General features: G+C 39.1%; 1 protein-coding gene across 5 annotated transcripts in view; it reads left to right on the forward strand.

Moving 5' to 3' along the window:
* Slc9c1 (solute carrier family 9 member C1) overlaps positions 1-22,612 on the forward strand; it is an 88,180-nt gene that overhangs the window by 40,779 nt on the left and 24,789 nt on the right. For all 5 annotated transcript variants that reach the window (XM_087900445.1, XM_087900428.1, XM_087900432.1 and 2 more), the window contains 5 exons: positions 1,979-2,174; positions 3,749-3,934; positions 5,077-5,226; positions 6,528-6,579; positions 8,328-8,476. In XM_087900445.1, the coding sequence (XP_087756571.1) occupies positions 1,979-2,174; positions 3,749-3,934; positions 5,077-5,226; positions 6,528-6,579; positions 8,328-8,476 (733 nt within the window). The remainder of the gene's footprint in view (positions 1-1,978; positions 2,175-3,748; positions 3,935-5,076; positions 5,227-6,527; positions 6,580-8,327; positions 8,477-22,612) is intronic.

A 22,612-nucleotide genomic window follows, 5' to 3' on the forward strand; every position in this document is an offset into this window, starting at 1 on the left:
ACGCGCAGCTTCCTCAATCTGCTTTTTCATACAGCACAACCCCATCTGCCCAGGGGTGGCACTACCTATGATGGGCTGTGCCCTCTCACATTTATCATCAGTCATTAATCAACAAAATGAACCTGTGGGCCAATCTGATGGAGGCATTCTCTCAGCTAAGGTTTCCTCTTCTCAAACAACTCTATCTTGTGTCAAGTTGACATAAAGCTAGCCAGCACAGTTGATTACCTGAACATGAATGGGGATTTATTTGCAGGTGCATGGGTAGGAGTTTGTTTACGGACCATTTGCACCTAACTTTTGTTTTTGAAGAAGTGGGGTTTCAAAGAGATTGATAGATTTAGTAAAATGCTTAATAGATATCAGGACAGAGGGGTGCAATGAAGGAAAGGCTTCAACTCACTCAGAGAAAGAAAAGTTACTTCTTTTAGGGCCCTTATGCAAGAGTAGGGAGCAGAAAGCTATTATGTACCCCAAAATGGGCCAAAGGTGGGCTAATGTCATCCAGTGAGACTTAGATGTATTCCATTTTCTTGTATTTCTGGATGAAACTGGTATTCAAAAAGATCCCAGGATATTACTGGATAAGGGGAATGTACAAGAACAATGGGCCTAACTAATATCTTACCAAACAGTTCTGTCTGCAAACCTTCTACATTTAGCATTTATTATCTGTAAATGCCCAGTCCCATGACAAGAAAACATGGTTCTTGGGACATCTGTAAAGAAAAAGATTGCTAGGGTTATGGCAAAAGTCAGTGAGACTTCCTAACAGCTAGGTCTGTGGTCTGCTACTTACTAGTGGATACAGCACTAAAGAAAATGTTCCTCTCGTTCTCCCATCAGCTGTTAACTGCATATGTGCCCACAGGAAAGAGGTGCCCCTAGACTCTAGACTCTGCATCATGTTGACAGTCTAGTCTTTTGCAGGTCTTCTGCAATTAAAGCTGCTTTGAGTTCAAGAAGGAAGCAGACATGTTAGACCTGGAAGTCAGTGTTCTGCATTGCTTTCCCTGCTGTCTCTGACTGCTGCATTTTTTTCCTGTCCTTTCTTTCAGGATGTTCTGAGCCTCTCAAAGGGTAATACAGATGCCCCCTTTGTGACTGGGCATTTAACAGACATTCATTCTCTGCACAGATTCACAAGGAAACTTCTCTGGTCAATGTTGACAATAGCACATGTCTATGGCCATAGACATGACTCTTGAGTAGCTTGGGTGGGTTCACCTTGCCAATTTATCACACAGAGAGCATGAGTTTCCCCACGAGAGCCTCCTGTCTCCCCAGTCACAAACTGCTTGTCCATAGTAGATATGAATTCCCTCACGTGGCCTGAGCATCAGATCCAATCAGAAGTCAATCACTCATGCCTGTGACAGACTTGACCACGGTTTCTCTCCGGTGAGCTCATCCTGCCTGCCCAGTCAGCACTATTACACAGTCTCCTCAGCCGAGCAAAACACTCGATGACAATTTTCCCAACGTCGCGCCGTCTTCTGAAAGCACGAGGGCAGCAGGGAGGAAACTTCCAGCTTCATTTCGGCCTGATTTCTCTGTGCGCTGTGACCAAGGCATTTGGTCAAGCAATTGAATCTTACTAACTAGTTCTGAAAGGCCAGCAACAGCAGTAGAAATTGCCTTTATTGTTTGGGGGTTGTGAAGGAACTCCATGCCAACAGTTCATAGGAAGGGAGCCCGCCCTTGTCACGAGAATTGTTGCTAAAAAAAATTTGTGACTTCTAGGAAGAGCTTGATTTTCCCACACCAGGAGTCCCCACTGAAACTTCAAAAAAAATTCACTTACTAATCATCAGATTTGTTCAAGATCCTAGTAGTCAGCTAGTGAGGCTATTACCTAGAATTCAGCAGAGCCCTCTGGCTTCCATTAACTTAAAAAGAACTGATCAAATAAAAGAAAAACATTTCATGTAATTATTTTTTTTCAGATAAAATTGTCTTTTCTTTTCAATTTTTGCAGATACTTCTTTCTTCATGTATGCTATAAAATAGTCTTTACAGATGAATTTGAGTACATTGGATACCTTGCTGTATTAATGAACATATTTCCTATGATAATCTGTTGGATATCCCGCATAAATGACGTCTACGAATATGAAATAAAGTGTGCTAACTACTATTTCCTTACCTTTTACATTCTAGAGGCTCTACTTAAGGTAATCTAAAATCTGTGTCTATGAGTGTGTTATGGGAGACCCGTGTCCACATCAGCTAGAGTTTTCTCAGGGAGTATTGTGAGCTTCTCTGTGTCTTCTCAGAGTTCACAAATTTAAGTTATAAAGGTGATGTTGAGAGCAGCATCAGAAAATATGGATGCTTTAAGCACTGACTCTGCAATTGCCAAAATAAAATGTTGCAGGTCAAAATGATGCAGAGTTGAGTTTAAAGTGTACTAGTAATGGTTTTTTAAGAGTTTTTCAGCAAATTTTTTGTTTTTTATTAAAAATTTCCAGCTCCTCCATTTTCCCTCCTCCTCCCCCCACTACTCCTCCCCTTCCCTCGCCAGTCCAAAGAGCAGTCAGGGTTTCCTGCCCTGTGGGAAATCCAAGGTCCTCCCCCCTCCATCCAGGTCTAGGAAGGTGAGCATCCAAACAGACTAGGCTCCCACAAAGCCAGTACATGCAGTAGAATCAAAACCCAGTGCCATTGTCCTTGGCTTCTCAGTCAGCCCTCATTGTTAGCCACATTCAGAGAGTCCGGATTGATCACATGCTCCATCACTCACAGTCCAGCTGTTCTTGGTGATTAAGATTTTTTTTTCACACAGTATATTTTTATCTTATTTTTTCCTTTCCCTGAACTTCTCCCAGATCCTACCCACTGCCGTATCCAAACCACTTCATTTTCTCCACCCCCTCAAAAAAAAGATGAAAAATCAAACAAAAATTAATAACACAAAAATACCAAAATAAAATAAAAAGCACACAAAACCCACAGAGGCTATTTTGTGCTCGAATACTCTAAGGCAGAATGCATGGTTTGAAAACATCAGAGACAAAAGTATTTCTGAAATGTACGTGTTTGAGCATGTGCCACGTGTGATGCCGTCTGTCTTCTTTACAGTGCACTGAAATAAAAGCACTGGTGTGATTACCAAGGCAGTTTTGATAAAATATTTACATTCACTTAAATTTTCAAAATATTCAAAGTGACTTTTATTTTATATCATCACAGAACCCAATAGAACAGAAGACATCATTTCACTGAATCTTTAGCTCTTGAACTGATTAAATAAAATCTATCTCATGTGAATTACAAATATGTTTCTATGTGTGTGTTTGTGTGCATGCGCGCACACGTGTGTGCGCGTGCATGATTTTTTACCACTCAGCATCACACACTTGATATAATTAAATATTATAAAATAGAGACCTTAGGATTCTTTCGGCATTTAGAGCTGTTTGAAATTAAGGAATACCCATAGAAGATGCTTGTGTATCTGTCTTGCCCCCAACTGCTGTCTCGTGACAACCCCAGTGTATCTGAAAAATGTGTCTTTCATCTATACCCGTGCTGTACAGTTGAGCCTACATCAACAGTCTTAGCAGTTTTCCTTCTCTCCGGGATGCATTAGGAGTATCCTGTGCTTTCTTTCACCTTGGTGGTATTTTTGACATACAGAGTCACAGGCAGAGCAACTGATAATGTTTACCTTCTTGTTGGGGATGGGGGAAAAACTGTTTAATAAAAGTAAAAAATATGACGATGTAATTTCTTGGTCTCTCAACAGATGGCAGCAATGAGGAAGGAATTTTTTTCACACACTTGGTTCTTGTTTGAGCTGGGGATTACCTTAATTGGCATCATAGATATAATACTTAGAGAAACAGACACCATTAGTTACAATTTCGACTTAAATGAAACTGTGGTCTTCATGAACATAGTTCGACTCCTTCGTGTACCGCGCATCTTGAAGGTAAAGCGCAAGTCAAGGACATGGCTTTGGTTTCCTCTGTGGGCTTGGTGTAAAAATGTCAGTCTAAAGTCAGTTCAACGGTTTCAGAGAAAACATTTGCTGGTGGGCTGATGTCAAGATATAACAAGTTAAATTTTCAAATACTCAAATTATATTATAAATCCATTTTGTTCATGGAACTATACACATCTATCACAGCTTTTCCATTTAATAGAGAAGGCTTTTTAAAAAATCCATGTTTATGTAAATCCTAGTGCAGTCTAAGTAATACTTCTTTGTATAGTTAACTGGGAGTTAAAAAATGGAAATAATCCAAAAAAATCACACACACAAAAAAATCCACAGTGACAAAGCCAATAGTATATATCCACAGAGATCAAGAACTAAAATAGTACACATTTCATATTGTGTAAATTTAGTGTTATTGTATCAAAAATTACATGTCTAAACAATGTTGCTTTCACATGTATAATGGCAGTCACTTGTTTCTTGTATGACTATATAAGTGATTGGAAAGTTATTCCATGATACGCCATATGAGGATGTATGGGTAGGGAAACAGTCATACAACATTTATGTCTTTCTTATACAGCATAGATTATACATCATACCGAAAAAGAGCTTTTGCTACTGAGACCTAGACCTATGAGGTCTAAAGTAGACAATTATTAGCATCTGCTTTTGTAGTCTTCTGTGAGACAATGTACAATAACCGTCGTATACAATGTAATCTGAGGACAGCAAGTCTACAGTATTCCAAAGTTTATAGCTCATTTTTTTCTAATGTGAGGTATACAGCGTCTACTAAATAGATGAGGAGCTGGCAAGCTGCCCGAGGAAATGGCACGGAATGGACACATTCCTATGTCATAGAGCAGGATGGGTACAAAGTAGCAGCACAGCAGTTACTTTCCTGCAGATGTGATCAAACACTGTGGCCAAGGAGACTTATAGAAGAAACTGTTTATTTGGGTTTCACAGGAACAAAAGTCTGTCCTGGGCAGGGGGTATGACAGCTGGAGCAGAAGCTAAGGGCTCACATCTTGCACCACTAGCACGAATCAGAGAAAGCAATGGCCAAACCAAGCTGAACATAAACAAAAAAATACGCGGTTAGTATTTAATAACAGTCTTCTTTTTAGCTCATAACCCCAAAGCTGCTGCAAATAATAGACAAAAGGATGAGCCATCAGATATCCTTCCAGTATTCTATACTAAAAGGCTATGTCCAAGGGGAAATAGATGTGCTGAATATAATCGACCACATTGCAAGTTCCAAACAAGTCAAACAGGTGAGAGAAAAGCCAAGCATGAGGAGAACCCTTCACTCACTTCACTGCCCTGCTGCCATCACATGCCGTGGTCGGTGTCTTTACACACAGGTGTAGTCGCTAACTCCTGAGCTGCTGGTCTCTTTCTGTTACTACATCACTTACCTTCTATAACTAGAAAGCTTGTGCCATTTAGCACACAAGGAGGGTCTTGGGAGGGGCCTTTGTATCCATGCACAGTGCCCAACTCTTTCCTAGGATCATTCAGGAAACAGTGGGAGGAGGAGTGACCACAGAGCTGAGCAGAGCTTCCTCATCATGCTCCAAAAATCTTTCCTTTTCTTTCCATTTTCTGGTTTTGACCCAAATAAAAAGTAAGGGAAATAGAGGCCAGTGGTGCAGCAGACAGAAAGGAGTAAGGAAAACAAGAGTTACCTTCATGTGCCTAGTCACATGCTCTCTTGCTGATGAGAAATAGGACCAAGAGAGATTTGCTTGATCATACCTACACTGCCACAACAAGTAGGGGGCAAAGACGCCCTTAGACCTAAATTCCTTTTCTTTTTCTTTTCATTCTTAGTTTGAAGCATATTAATGTCTGTACATACCTAGAAGTTTGACATCTAGGTGGAATTCAGTATTTGCCTTTTAACGTAATTTGTAACACTCGAATGCCAAATTTTATATGCCACAAGCACGGTAAAAATATTGTACACCCATCTCATGGTAGAACACATGAACAACATTTCTCCTCTCTGTTACCTGCAACTGTAAGCCAATTTTCCTAAGTTTGCTCACCATCTCTCATGATTAATATCTAGCAAGGGGAGTTAAGAGGGCAAACAATAGGATATAAAGGACTTGGGTTTCTAAAATATCAGCCAACGTTTGTTATGATTTCAGTTCTCATACACTTTGGTCTAATTTCCTATGCCTATGAGATTGAAAACCACCCCTGTGTCTCTAATTTGAAAGCACATTGACCAAATCCTGTTCTGACCCTTAAGACATTCTTCATCATGCATAAAAATATTTATTTCTCTTTAATGTGTATGTGTTTTGCATATGTGTATGTCTGTGCACAATGTGGGTGCCGGGTTCTCATGGAGGTCAGAAGAACCAGACTTAGGGACAGTTGTGAGCTGCTTTGTGGGCTCTGAGAATTGAACCCAGGTCCTCTTAACAGCTGAGGCATCTCTCCAGATCCTCCTTTGTGCTTTTTAATAAAGTTATCCCACTAGATTAAAAATCAGTTACAAATGTAAAGCTCTTTTGTAATGGCTTATGTTTCTAACAGAGACAACATCTTTTTTGTTCAATAGATACTGTTAAAGCGGGAAGTGAGGAACATGGAACATGCTATGAAAGAGCTCGGTAGGTACTTCCCTCTAAACGTGCAACTTAACCCTCTTTTACCATGGCAGCTTCAGAAAAGCAGTGGGTTTTAGAATCAAAAATCTACAAAGAAACCTACTTTTTCTCATAAATGTTTGTTTTTTATTAAATGTGTATGAGCGTTTTGTCTACATGCATGCCTGTGTACCATATCCATGAACTTCCACAAGAGGCAAAAAAAAAATGGTGTAGAATTCCCTGGAACTGGAGTTGGACAGTTGTGAGCCTTCATTTGGGTTCTGGGAACTGATCACTGGTCTTCTTCAAGAACAGTAAGTATCCGTAACCACTGAGCCATCTCTATCCCCAAAACCATAATTCTTAGTAGTAAAATGGTAAACTTAAACAACCCACAGGATTGTGCTTTCTAGTGTGTGTAATATTACTGTAAAGGTATATTAGGATATAATAAATATATTAGAATAGTATTACTAATTACATTTTCTCTCTCCCTGACACAATAAAGGTTTTTAATGCGTGTTCAAACAATCCACATTACCACATCATGATTCTTTATATCATTTGTGGCTTTATCAATCTTCATCTCTTCCAAACCAGATATATCTTGTACCTTTCTGAGCGACTCAAAGAATATTGCCATAGAGAGATTCAGGATTTATGGATTATATCAGAACAGAGACATGAGGATTTCTCTGAGGAGCACGGAAGGCTCAATGCCCACCTGGCAAGAGCATCGTCTCTGAGTCATGCCAGGTGGTACTTCTGGTAGAGGACAAATCCTGAGTGGAACGAACATGCTGAAAACACAGTGCTCACATGTGAAACACAGTGCTCACATGTTAAAACATAGTACTCACTTGTGAAGACATAATGCTGACATATGAAGACATAGTTCTCACATGTGAAGACATAGAGCTGACATGTGAAAACAGTGTTCACGTGTGAAGACTTAGCATTGACATGTGAAGACAAAAACATGTGAAAAGAGTGTTCACATGTGAAGACACAGTGCTCACATGTGAAAACACAGTGCTCACATGTGAAGACATAGTGCTGACATGTGAAAACAGTGCTCACACGTGAAGACATAGTGCTGTCATGTGAAAACACAGTGCTCACACATGAAGACAGGGGTTTGCAGGAAGTGGAAGGCAGCAAAGAAAACCTGAACATGAAGCTTGAGAGAGCTGTAGGGCAACTAGTCACAGGGCAGAGAAGAGGTCAAGTCCAAGGGAAAGCCCATATGTCCCATGTGAGTGGGTGATGTTTACATGGGTATCCCAGAAAGCAGAGAAGTGAAGTACAAAGGTACAGATGGATGTGTCTTCTCGATTCCCCAACAGGACATGAGGAAAATAACCCAGGAAAAGCTGTAGGACTTAATCAGATACCACAGCTGAACATATAGTATATAGTCAAAAGTCCTGTTTTAAATTGGACAAGAAAGTGGATCTGAACACCAGACACGTGACCCCAAGCATGTTGGCAGAACCCAGAGACAGCAGGCCAGTGTAACCATTCATAGGTTATAGGGAGGGCTTTCTATCCTTTTTTCTATGAGGTTAGCCCAAGTGTTGTGTATCCAAGAAAATTCCAGAATCTGCTGATGAGGGATTGATTGATGGAGCAGGCCTGAGAGTGGGATCCATGCCCCTGTGGTGAAGGTTGAACTTTGCTGACTTAGAGGAGAAGGGTTAGCTCCTTAGCCTCACAAAACACTTAAGGCTATTTCTCATTTTACCTGAAAATATTGCATTGTTCCTCAGGCTACTTAGAGTATGATCATCCAGAAATTTCTGTCACTATGAAAACCAAGGAGGAGATTAATGTCATGCTCAATATGGCTAGAGAAATTGTCAAGGCTTTCCGGTCCAAAGGAATTCTACATAAACTGGAAGATACTGAAATTAATAAGGTAAGATGGCATATTTTCAGAGTAATCGTTTAGTTTTGTGACACAAGAAACTGAAAAGAATGAGACTGGAGATATTAAAAGTGTTAGACCTTTTGTGCTCTCTGAAAGTGAAGTTTGTACAAACTCAGACTACAGTGTTGGAGCTTCCCAAGATTAAATGATATTCACAAAAAGTTCCCAAAGAATGTACACAAAGGGAAAAGAACTTAAGTGCTTCGCTATAGAAATTATACAAAACAGAGCAAAAATAACACAATAATTACTGAAAACTGTAAGTGTTCAGAAAAGGCAAATAGAAAGAAAATGTCAAAATGGCATAAACAAATCTTGTGGGGAGCAAGTAAGTTGGGTGTAGATATAAAATCTTAGAGAAAAAAATTTTAAAATTACCTTTATATTAAGCTCTCCAAAGAAAAGAAAAAGATGAGCAGAATGGTTAAAACAACACCATCAAGCAACATGCTATTTACGGAAAATAAGGAAGTTGGACCTTTACCTAAAGCCATGCAGAGAAAATTACTCAAAATGCATCTACAGCCTAGAAATAAAACTAAAAACCGTAAAACTGAAAGAAGAAAACATAGAGCAAAAATTCCATTACCAACTAGGCTGATTTCTTGGAATTAATGCCAAGAACACATTCAAAAATAGATCAAAAAAGGAAAAAGAAAAGAAACAGCATTTTTAAAATGCGTATCATATTATTACATACTAAAAAATGTGACCTGTGGAGTGAGGGTATATTTTCAATCTATACATTTAAGATATTGATATGTAGATAATTTTTCTAAAACTAATAAAACATGATTGTTCAAACAACAAAAATTTAAAACAGATCTGAAAAGACATCCAAATGACCCAATAAGCACGTAGAAATTTGTCTAATATCAGTGATTCCCAGGGATATGAAAGTCAAAATAAATAAGACAACAAGTAGAAATGAAATCACATTTTGTATTCAGTAGAATGAGCACCCCAACTCAGGAAAACAGAAATACCACATGTTGGTAAGCAAGTAGAGGAAACGGAATCCCTGTGTGCCACTGGTCAGACTATAGATGGGCACGGCCTCTCTGGGAATAATATTGAATTCTCACAGCACCTTAACATTGCCAGTTTGACTCACAGTTTTCCTGGACATATACTCAAAGGTAGGGAACTGTTTCTTTAAGAGAGTTTCTACATTTGTATTCATAGAAACAATATGCATAGTATATTCCAGATAGAGGTGAACATTTATGCAATATGTGCCCTGTGTATAGAATTGAATATACTCAGTCTTAATAAAAAAAAATAAAAGCTGGTCATGGGTAGATAAACGTTGAAGATAGCTAAATGGCCCAATCACAAACACCGCAATCCACATAAAACATTGCAAAATGAAGAGTTCTGTACGGGAGTGGTGATAACTACACAATATACATATTGTTAGTACTACCGCAGAGTGCTTAAAAGTATCTAAGTGATGATACACTTTATATATTTTATCTTGGAGAAAGAGAACAGTGAGGATCTGTCTATTATACTAGATGTTTAGATGTGCTATAATAATAAAATAATGAGAAATTACCCTAAAAGGGAAAAATGAATGAGTAAATCATACTTGAGTTCAGTGGCAAACCGACAAATATGAATATAAACAGTATTCTAATGTTAAACTGATACTGAAAATTTGGTAGAAATGGCAGATTACTCAACAAATGACTCAAAATCTATATGAAAATAACTATTAAACTATAAGTCACTGATTTAGGATTTCCCTCTGTATACATGTGAATCTGTTTTACTACCATTGGTTAATAAAAGAAGCTGCTTCAGCCTATAGCAGGTCAGAATATAGTCTGGTTGGAAGAGATGTATATATAGAGAGAGTAGGCAGAGTCAGAGAGATGCCAAGTAGCTGCTGAAGGAAAAAGATGCTCATGGGAATGTGCCAGAACCATGATGGTAAGCCACTACCTCATGGTAATGCACAGATTAATAGAGATGGGTCAATTTAAAATATAAGAGCTAGCTAGCAATACATCTAAGTGATTGGCCAAGCAGTGTTTTAATTAATAGTATGGGCAACTGGAAATGAGTGAACAGCCTCTGCCTACAAATCACTATAATGCTACATATTGATTTTTTATTTTTTATGTGGAAAAACCTTGCTAAACCACTTATTGTAATGCCCATATCTTCTAAGTAAAAAGTTAAGTAGATAACATCACATAAAAGGTAAAGTTTTGCACATTGAAATGTACTACTCACCTGGGTAAAGACAATGAGGGAAAGCTGGCCCAGTGACTAACCCAGCTACCAGTCTCGCCCACAACCAGGGATGAGTTAGCCTTCCTCAGCATCCGCCTCATCTATGAACCATTGGAACTTCTGAAGGGGACAAACCTACAAATTCAAGACAGCAGGAAATCCATGACACAGGGCAACAACAGGATAGGAAAGAGGAACCCCAATGAGGGACCATTATTGATAGTGCAACAGAAGCAAGAGGCCTTAAACAACACCAATGACTCATGGCACAGAACACTTACAAGTAAAGATGAATGGACTAAGGGTAAATAAACTGTGCAACTCAATGGGCCACGCTACAGCTTCCGTGATGAAAGTCTTCTCTTTTGTTGTTGTTGCTTGGTTGGTTCTGGTTTGGGGATTTTGTTTTGTCTTGGGGGGAAGGTTCCATGGGCAGAGGGAAGATTTGAGGGGGTGGAGAGGTAAGTGGGACTGGGATACATGTGTGAAATCCACGAAGAAACAATAAAAACTAAATGTACTGAAAGTGAGGTAGCAGACAGCACAGTGCAGAAGACATTTGTAACCAAAACTACCAAGTAATGAAAGAAAGAATCCCAGAATGTGTCAGTGCCACACCCAAGGAAATAGGAGTCATTGAAGAGCTTAGAGGAAACCCAATTTTGAATTCTCCACTTCTCTCCATGTCCTCCACCTGTCTGTCTTGTCTGTCCCTAGCATGTTCTTATTATGTATTGAACTGCACAAAAAACACAACATGAGAAAGGAATGAGGAATCTCTTAATCATTTTTGTCAGAGTTTGCAAGGGAAAAATTTACCTTATGACCCTAATGATAAAAATATCATTTAAAAACCACAAAGACATGTTATCAAGCCAAGGCTTGCTTACAACCTTTACGGTGGGTACTTTGTTTACTTTAAGGTTGTTTTCAACTTATTGGCTGCTTTCAGCAAAAGGTTACCATGGCATACATTATTTTGGATCAGGGGCATGAAAGAATACCTAATCTAAAGATAAAGCTTATGTTAACTTAGATTATAAAACTGATTACATGTAAAATCCAAGGCATAGTAAAGCTGGTTACGTTGTTTCTTAAAGGCAGATTAAATTTATACCAACCGAGTACTCAGGACAGAACGAGCACATTGTTTAAATGGTCTCAAGGCATATTATTGACTTGGGTGCAAGATGCAGCCAAAATTCAGTTTCTGAAGGTGAAAGGTGTTTTCAGAAAAAGCTATTTCCACATAGAGTTCCCATAAATAATGAGAAAGGGCAGAAACTCCTACAGAAAGCCTGAATAGGAACTGAAACAGGGACAGATATGAAAAGAATATTTGTCAATGGCTATTTTTTAATTAATTTATTTATTTGTTTATAAAAATTTTCACTTCCTCCCCTCCTCCCCATACCCTCCCATTACCCCCACTCCCTCTCCTCCTCCCCCCCCACTCCCTCTCCTCCCCCTTCTCCAGTCCTAGGAGCAGTCAGTGTTTCCTGCCCTGTGGGAAGTTCAAGTTACTCCCCTCTCTCTCCAGGTCTAGGGAGGTGAGCATCCAAACAGACTAGGATCCCAAACAGCCAGTACATGCAGACAAAACAAGAGCCAGTGCCATTGTCAATGGCTTCTCAGTCAGCCCCCATGTTAGCCACATTCAGAGACTCCGGTTTGATCACATGCTCGTTTAGTCCCAGTCCAACTGGCCTTGGTGAGCTCTCATTAGATCAGCCCCTTGTATCAGAGGATGAGTGCACCCCTCGCGGTCCTGATTTCCTTTTTCATGTTCCCCCTCCTTCTGCTCCTCATTTGGACCTTGGGGGCTCAGTCCAGTGCTCCAATGTGGGTCTCCGTCTCTATCTCCATCTATCTTCAGATGAAGGTTCCCTCTGGTCCTGCCTTTCTTGCTCACGTTCTGCCTCCTTCTGCTTCTCATTTGGACCTAGGGAGTTAAGTCCAGTGTTCCAATATGTGTCTCTGTCTCTATCTCCATCCATCGCCAGATGAAGGTTCTATGGTGATATGCAAAATATTCATCAGTATGTTTATGGGCCAAGGCCTGTTCAGGCACCCTCTTCTCTGCTGCCCCAGGAACAATCTGGGGACCTCTCCTTGGGCCTGGGAACCCCTCTAGAATCAAATCTCTTGCAAACCCTAAAATGGCTCCCTTAGTTGAGATATATACTTCCCTGCTCCCATATCCATTCTTCCTACCTCCCCCACATTCCATTCCCCCAAGCCATCCCCAATCCTGCCACTCTCCCTTGTTTCTAACCATCTCCCCTTACTTCCACTCCCAACCCCCCGTGCACCCAAGTTTGCCTGGCAATCTTATCTACTTCCAATATCCTAGAGGATAACTATATGATTTTCTTCAGGTTCACCTTCTTATTTAGCTTCTCTAGGATCACGAATTATAGGCTCAAAGACCTTTAACTATGGCTAGAATCCACTTTTGAGTGAGTACATACCATATTCCTCTTTTTGGGTCTGGGTTACCTCACTCAGTGAAGCGTTTTCTATTTCCATTCGTTTGCATGCAAAATTCAAGATGTCATTGTTTTTTACCGCTGAGTAGAACTCTAATGTATATATTAACCATTTCTTTTTTAACCCTTCTTCTTTTGAGGGGCACCTAGGTTGTTTCCAGGTTCTGGCTATTACAAATAGTGCAGCTATGAACATAGTTGAACAAACGCTTTTGTCGTATGATAGGGCATCTCTTGGGTATATTCCCAAGAGTGGAATTGCTGGTTCCTGAGGGAGGTTGACTCCCAGTTTCCTGAGAAACTGCCACACTGATTTCCACAGTGGCTGCACAAGTTTGCATTCCCACCAACAATGGATGAGTGTTCCCCTCACTCCACGTCCTCTCCAGCATATGCTATCATTGGTGTTTTTGAGTTTTGCCATTCCGACAGGTGTAAGATGGTATCTCAAAGTGGTTTTGATTTGCATTTCCCTGATCGCTAAGGAGGTTGAGCATGACCTTAAGTGTCTTTTGGCCATTCGAAGTTTATCTGTTGTGAATTCTCTGTTCAGTTCAGTACCCTATTTTTTAATTGGGTTAATTAGAGTTTTAGTATCTAGTTTCTTGAGTTCTTTGTATATTTTGGAGATCAGACCTTTGTCTGATGAGGGGTTGGTGAAGATCTTCTCCCAGTCGGAAGGTGGCCTTTTTTTCTTCCTGACAATGTCCTTTGCTTTACAGAAGCTTCTCAGTTTCAGTAGGTCCCATTTATTCATTGATTCTCTTATTGTCTGTGCTGCTGGGGTTCTACTTAGGAAGTGGTCTCCAGTGCCTATATCTTGTAGACTACTTCCCACTATCTCTTCTATCGGGTTCAAAGTGGACAGATTAATGTTGATGTCTTTAATCCATATGGACTTGAGTTTTGTGCATGGTAATAGATATGGATCTACTTTCATTCTTCTACAGGTTGACATCCAGTTATGCCAGCACCATTTGTTAAAGATGCTTTCCTTCTTCCATTGTATACCTTTAGCTCCCTTGTCGAAAATCAGGTGTTCATAGGTTTGTGGGTTAATATCCGGGTCTTCTATTCGATTCCATAGGTCCACTTCTCTGTTGTTATGCCAATACCAAGCTGTTTTCAATACTGTTGCTCTGTGATAGAGTTTGAAGTCAGGGATGGTAATGCCACCAGAAGTTCCTTTATTGTATAAGATTGTTTTGGCTATCCTGGGTTTTTGTTTTGTCATATAAACTTGATTATTATTCTCTCAAGGTCTGTGAAGAAGTGTGATGGGATTTTGATGGGGATTGCATTGAATATATAAATTGCTTTTGGTAGAATTGCCATTTTTACTATGTTGATTCTCCCAATCCAAGAGCAGGGGAGGTCTTTCCATTTTCTGGTTTCCTCCTCAATTTCTTTCTTCAAAGACTTAAAGTTCTTGTCAAATAGGTCTTTCACTTCCTTGGTTAGAATTACCCCAAGATATTTTATGCTATTTGTGGCTATCGTGAAAGGTGATGTTTCTCTGATTTCCCTCTCTGCTTCTTTATCCTTTGTGTATAGGAGGGCAACCGATATTTTGGAGTTGATCTTGTATCCTGCCACATTACTAAAGGTGTTTATCAGCTGCAGGAGTTCTTTGGTAGAGTTTTGGGGGTCGCTTATGTACACTATCATATCGTCTGCAAATAACAAAAGTTTAACTTTATCCTTTCCAATTCGAATCCCCTTGATCCCCTTATGTTGTCTTATTGTTATTGCTAGAACTTCAAGAACTATATTGAAGAGGTATGGAGAGAGTGGACAGCCTTCTCGTGTTCCTGATTTTAGTGGAATGGCCGAGTTTCTCTCCATTCAATTTGATGTTAGCTGTCGGCTCGCTATATATTGCTTTTATTATATTTAGGTATGATCCACATATCCCCAATCTCTCCAACACCTTTATCATAAAGGGGTGTTGAATTTTGTCAAAAGATTTTTCAGCATCCAGTGAAATGATCATATGGCTTTTTTCTTCCAGTTTATCTATATGATGGATTACATTGAAAGATTTGCGTATGTTGAACCAATCCTGCAACTCTGGGATGAAGCCCACTTGATCATAATGGATAATTTTTCTAATGTGTTCTTGGATTCGGTTTGCCAGTATTTTATTGAGAATTTTTGCGTCAATGTTCATGAGTGAGATAGGCCTGTATTTCTCTTTCTTGGTTGTGTCTTTGTGTGGTTTTGGTATCAAGGTAACTGTGCTTCATAAAAAGAGTTTGGCAATGACTCTTCTGTTTCTATATTGTGAAATACATTGAGGAGTGTAGGTATTAGCTATTCCTGGAAGTTCTGGTAGAATTCTGCATTGAAACCATCTGGTCCTGGGCTTTTTTTGGTAGGGAGATTTTTGATAACGGCTTCTAATTCTTCATAACTGACAGGTCTATTTAGATTGTTCACCTGGTCTTGGTTCAACTTTGGTATATGATACTTATCTTTAAAAAATGTCCATTTCTTTTACATTTTCCAATTTTGTGGCATACAGGCTTTTGTAGTAAGATCTAATGATTCTCTGAATTTCCTCTGTGTCTGTGGTTATGTCCCCCTTTTCATTTCTGATCTTATTAATTTGCATGTTCTCTCTCTGCCGTTTGATTAATTTGGAGAGGGGTTTGTCAATCTTGTTCATTTTCTCCAAGAACCAGCATTTGTTTCATTGATTCTTTGGATTGTTTTCTGTGTTTCTATTTTGTTGATTTCAGCCCTCAGTTTGATTATTTCCAGTCTTCTACTCCTCCTTGGTGAATCAGTTTTTTTTTCTAGAGCTTTCAAGTGTGCTGTTAAGTCTCCAATGTGTGCTTTCTCCATTTTCTTTAATTGGGCACTTAGTGCTATGAACTTTCCTCTTAGCACTGCTTTCATAGTGTCCCATAGGGACACTATTGAGTAGGTTGTGTCTTTATTTTCATTGAAATCAATGAAGACTTTAATTTCTTTCTTTATTTCTTCCTTGACCCAGGGGTGATTTAGTAGTTGACTGTTCAACTTCCATGAGTTTGTTGGCTTTCTGGGGGTAGCATTGTTGTTGAATTCTAACTTTAATCCATGGTGGTCTGACAAGACACAGGTGGTTACTAATATTTTTTTTGTATCTGTGGAAGTTTGCTTTGTTACTGAGTATATGGTCAATTTTTGAGAAGGTTCCATGAGCTGCAGAGAAGAAGGTATATTCTTTCCTATTTGGGTAGAATGTTGTATAGATATCTGTTAAGTCCATTTGATTCAATACCTCCAACAATTCTCCTATTTCTCTGTTAGGTTTCTGTCTGATTGACCTGTCCATTGATGAGAGAGGTGTGTTGAAGTCTCCTACTATTAGTGTGTGTGGTTTGATGACTGCCTTGAGTTCTAGAAGTGTTTCTTTTACGTAAGTGGGTGTCTTTATATTAGGGGCATAGATATTCAGGATTAAGACTTCTTCCTGATGTATTGTTCCTGTTATGAGTATGATATGTCCATCTCCGTCTCTTCTGATTGATTTTAGTTTGAGGTTGATTTTGTTAGATATTAGAATGGCCACACCCGCTTGTTTCTTAGGTCCATTTGCTTGGAAAACCTTTTCCCAACCCTTTACCCTGAGTAGGTGTCTGTCTTTGTGGTTGAGGTGTGTTTCTTGTAAACAGCAGAATGTTGGATCCTGTTTTCGTATCCAATCTCTAAGTCTGTGCCTTTTTATAGGTGAATTGAGTCCATTGATATTAAGTGATATTAATGACCAGTGGTTGTTGACTCCGGTTATTTATTTATTTTTTTGGGGGGTAGTAGAATGTATGTGTTTCCCTTCTTTGAGTTGTGCTTGTGAAGGGTCGCTAGATGTCTGAGTTATTGTAGGCAGTGTTGGGAATGTTGGATTCCTTGGGTTGTGATTTTCCTTGTAATACTTTCTGTAAGGCTGGATTTGTAGCTACGTATTGTTTAAGTTTGTTTTTATCCTGGAATATTTTGTCTTCTCTGTTGATAGTGAACAATAGCTTGGCTGGGTATAGTAGTCTGGGCTTGCATCCATGGTCCCTTAGTTTCTGCAGTACCTCTATCCAGGACCTTCTGGATTTCATGGTTTCCATAGAGAAGTCTGGTGTAAGTCTGATAGGTTTGCCTTTATAAGTTACTTGACCTTTTTCCTTTGCAGCTCTTAATACTCTTTCTTTAATCTGAATGCTTTGTGTTTTGATTATTATATGGAGAGGGGATTTTTTTTTATCCAATCTATTCGGTGTTCTGTATGCTTCTTGAACCTTCATAGGAATATTGTTCTTTAGGTTGGGAAAGTTTTCTTCTATAATTTTGTTGAATATATTTTCTGGACCTTTGATCTGCAATTCTTTTCCTTCTTCTACCCCTATTATTCTTAGATTTGGTTTTTTTGTTATGTCCCAGATTTCCTGAATGTTTTGTGATGAGAATTTGTTGGATTTGCTGTTTTCTTTGGTCAGAGCGTTTATTTTCTCTATGGTGTCTTCATAATCTGAGATTCGTTCTTCTATCTCTTGTATTCTATTGGTTATGCTTGTTTCTGAAGTCTCTGTTTGTTTACTTCGATTTTCCATATCCAGCGGGCCCTTGGTTTGTGTTTTCTTCATTGCCTCCATTTCAGCTTTAAATTCCTGAACTGTTTCCATTACCTGTTTAATTGTTTTTTCTTGGTTTCCCAGGGTGTCGTTTAAGGATTTACTCATTTCTTCAAACCTTTTGTTATACTTCTCTTCCATTTCTTTACTCATTTCTTCAATCTTTTTGTTATACTTCTCTTTCAGTTCTTTAAGTGAGTTATTCATACCCTGTTTAAGGGACTCTATTGCTTTCATAATGACAGTGTTTTCCACTTCTTCCGGAACAGGGTGTTCAAGTCCTTCTGTAGTAAGATCGCTGGGATCTGATGTTTTCAAGTTGTTTTTCAGATTGTTGGAGGAATTCTTGCCTTGGGTCTGCCCATCTCTTCCTTCAAACGTTCTCTAATGGATCTTCTGGTACTGGATCAGGTTCCCACCTCTGATGAATCTTCTGCTAGAGGATCAGCACCCCTTGCTGGCCAGGATTCTTGCTGAGCTGACACAGGGTCTACCTTTCCACCACCGGCAGGCAGGCTATTGAAACACAGGCACTCCCTCCTGCCAAATTGCACTTCCAGCCCAGTCCCAGCCTGCAAGCTGGCTGAGCTGGGTGATTTTATGGCCCCGATGAGGAACAGAGGAACGGAGGAATAAAGGAAGGGGTTCCTGGATGAAATGTGGGATGGGCTAGGAGGCGAGAGGGCTTAGCCCCTGCAGAGTGGCCAGGGAGTCAAGGGGGACCAGGGATATCTGAACTCCTCCTTGTCGGGCTTCTGGGCTTCTGCCGTGGGTCAGAGCAAACTCACCCCAATGATGAATCTTCTGCAAGAGGATCAGTGCCCCTTGGTGGCCAGGATTCTTGCTGAGCTGATGCAGGGCCTACCTTACCACCACCGGCACGCAGGCTATTGAAACACAGGCACTCCCTCCTGCCGGGCTGCACTTCCAGCCCAGCCCCAGCCTCATTAATGGCTATTTTTAGGAGATAGTAAAACATCTCTAATAACAAAGAATATATATTATCTCTGTACTCTTTAAGAAATAGAAATTGGAGCCATCAACCTTGGCTGGAGCAGGCCTGAAGGGGTGAACTCCATGGGACCTTTGTGATCCAGACCAGGGACATTTGTGGAGGCAGGACTGAGCCAGTGACCTAGGCCAGAGCAGGTCTGAGACAGTGAACTCTGCGTGAATGGGAGCAGATCCAGACCAGGGTCATTTATGGAAACAGGACTGAGCCAGCAACCTAGGCCAGAGCAGACCTGAGACAATGAATGTAAGGAGGAGAGAGGGCCTGCCTTTGATTCCTCCAGGCTAGCTTACACCTGTAATAATCACACACAAATTGTATTAATTAACTCACTGCCTAGCCCATTCGTTCTAGCCTTTTATTAGCTAACTTTCACATCTTGATTCAACCAATTTCTAATGATCTGTATGTCACCATGAGGTCATGGGTTACTGGGAAAGATTCAGCATGTCTGACCTACGACCATCTCAGACAGGAGATTCATGGCATCTGTCTGTCTGTTCTGGCTAACAAATTGGATAAGAAAATATAATCCATCCTTCTGCTGCATACAAGAAACACACCTCAACCTCAACCACAGACATCACCTCAGAGTAAAGGGTTTGGGAAAAATTTTCGAATCAAATGGACCTAAGAAATAAGAGGATATAGCTCCCCTAATATCTAACAGAATAGACTTCAAACTAAAATCAAAAGAGGCAAAGAGAGACATTTTATATTAGTCATAGAAAAAAAATCCATCAAGAGGAAATCTTAATACTCAACATCTATACCCCAATTACAAGGACACCCTCATATGAAAAGAAATAAAGCTTAAATCATACATTAAACCCCACAAACTAATACTGGGAGACTTCAACCCTCCACTCTCACCACTGGACAGGTCAATCAGATGAAAAATGAACAGAGAAATAAGGGAATTGACAGATGTTATGACTCGAATGGACTTAACAGACATCTACACAATATCCCATCTAAACAAAAAAGAATATACCTTCTTCTCAACACTCCACGGAATTTTCTCAAAAATTGACCATATATTTGGTAACAAAACAAACCTCAACAGATACAAAAAAAATGGAATAACCCCATAAATCTTATTGGATCACCATGACTTGAAACTAGAATTCACAGCAGCCCTAATTCCAGAAAGCATACAAACACAAGGAAATTAAACAATGCTCACCTGAATCATCAATTTGTCAAGGAAGAAATAAAGGGAAAAATTAAAGACTTCCTAAAATTCAATGAAAATGACCACACAACAGACCCAAATTTATGGGACACAATGAAAGCAGTGTTAAGAGGAAAGTTTGTAGTACTAAATGCCTACATAAAGAAGCTTGGAAAATCCCACACTAGTAAATTAACAAAACATTTGAAAACTTAGAACAAAAACTCACCCAAGAGAACTAGACTGCAGGAAATAATCAAATTGAGACCTGAAATCAACAAAATCGAAACAAAGAAAACAATATAAAGAATAAATGAGACAAAGAGTTGGTTCTTTGAGAAAGTCAACAAAATAGAAAACCTTTTTCCAAACTAACCAAAAGGCAGAGAGAGAATATCCAAATTAACAAAATCAGAAATGAAAATGGGGACATAACAACAGACACAGAGGAAATCCAGAGAATTAGTAGGTCATATTTTCGAAAACCTGTATTCCAAAAAATTGGAAAACTCAAAGGAAATGGACAACTTTCTGGATAAATATGACTTAAGAAAATTAAATCAAGACCAGATAAGCAAATTAAATAGACCTATAACTGCTAAAGAAATAGAAACAGTCATCAAAAGTCTTCCAACCAAAAAAAGCCCTGAACCAGAGGGTTTCAGGGCAAAATTCTACAAGATTTTCAAAGAACTAATACCAATACTCCTCAAATTGTTTACACAATAGAAACAGAAGTAACATTGCCAAACCCTTTTTATGATGCTACAATTACTCTGATCCCAAAACACGGAAAGACATTACTAAGAAAGAGAATTACAGACCAATTGCACTCATGAACATTGATGCAAAAATACTAAATAAAATATTGGCAAATCAAATCCAGAAACATCATCCATCATGATCAAGTTGGCTTTATACCAGAGATGCAAAATGGTTCAACAGACAAAATTCTGTCAACATATTCCACCACAAAAAACACTGAAAAACGAAAACCACATGATCATCTCAGATGCTAAAAAGGCTTTCAACAAAATACAACATCCCTTTATGATAAAAGCCTTGGAGAGAAACAGGGATACAAAGAACATACATAAACATAATAAAGGCAATACACAGCAAGCCAACAGCCAACATCAAACTAAATGGAGAGAAACTCCCAGAGATCTCACTGAAATCAGAAACAAGACAAGGCTGTCCACTCTCTCCATATCTATTCAATATAGTTCTTGAGGTCCTAGCTAGAGTAGTAACACAACAAAAGGAGATCAAGGAGATACAAATCAGAAAAGAAGTCAAACTCTCACTGTTTGCTGATGATATAATAGTTTACATAAGCAACCCCAAAAATTCTACCAAGAAACTTCTACAATTCATAAACACTTTCAGTAATGTAGCAGTATACAAGATTAATTCAAAAAAATCAGTAGCCCTTCTTACATAGATGATAAATGCGCTGAGAAAGAAATCAGAGAAACATCACCCTTCACAATAGCCACAAATAACATAAAATAGCTTGGAGTAACTCTAACTAAACAAGTGGAAAATTTGTATGACAAGAACTTTAAATCATTGAAGAAAGAAATTGAAGAAAACACCAAAAAGTGGGAAAATCTCCCATTTTCTTAGATAGGTAGAATTAACATAGTAAAAATGGCAATCTTCCCAAAAGCAATCTATAGATTCAACGCATTGCCCATCAAAATCCTAGCAAAATTCTTCACAGTGCTCAAAAGAATGGTACTCAACTTCATATGGAAAAGCAAAAAACCCAGGATAGCCAAAACAATCCTGTAGAATAAAAGAACTTCTGGAGGCATCACAATCCCTGACTTCAAACTCTACTACAGAGCTACAGTGCTGAAAACAGCCTGGTATTGGCATAAAAACAGAGAGGAGGACCAATAAAACTGAATCAAAGACTTGGATATTAATCCACACACCTACAAACACCTGATTTTTGACAATGAAACAAAAAATATAAAATGAAAAAAAGAAAGCATATTCAACAAATGGTGCTGGAATAACTGGATATCAACATGTAGAAAAATGAAAATAGATCCATATCTATCACCATACACAAAACTCAAGTCCAAGTGTATCAAAGACCTCAACATAAAGCCAGTCAAACTGAACATCATAGAAGAGAAAGTGGGAAGTACACTTGAACACATTGGCACAGAAGGCCACTTCCTAAATATAATCCCAGTAGCACAGACACTGCGAGAAACAATTAATAAACGGGACCTCCAGAAACTGAAAAGCTTTTGTAAAGCAAAGGACACAGTCAACAAGACAAAACAACAGCCAACAGAATGGGAAAAGATCTTCACCAACCCCACATCAGGAGATCAGAGTCTGATCTCCAAAATATACAAAGAACTCAAGAAAGTGGTCATCAAAAGAATAATACAATAAAAAATGAGTACAGACCTAACCAAAGAACTCTCAACAGAGGAATTATAATGGCTGAAAGACACTCAAGGAAATGCTCAACATCCTTAACCATCAGAGAAATGCAAATCAAAACAACTCTGAGACTCCATCTTACACCTATAAGAATGGCCATGATCAAAAACACTGATGACAGCTTATGCTGGA

Source organism: Myodes glareolus, chromosome 2 (genome assembly GCF_982192425.1).
Source record: "Myodes glareolus chromosome 2, mMyoGla1.1, whole genome shotgun sequence".
Taxonomy (NCBI): Eukaryota; Metazoa; Chordata; class Mammalia; order Rodentia; family Cricetidae; genus Myodes; species Myodes glareolus.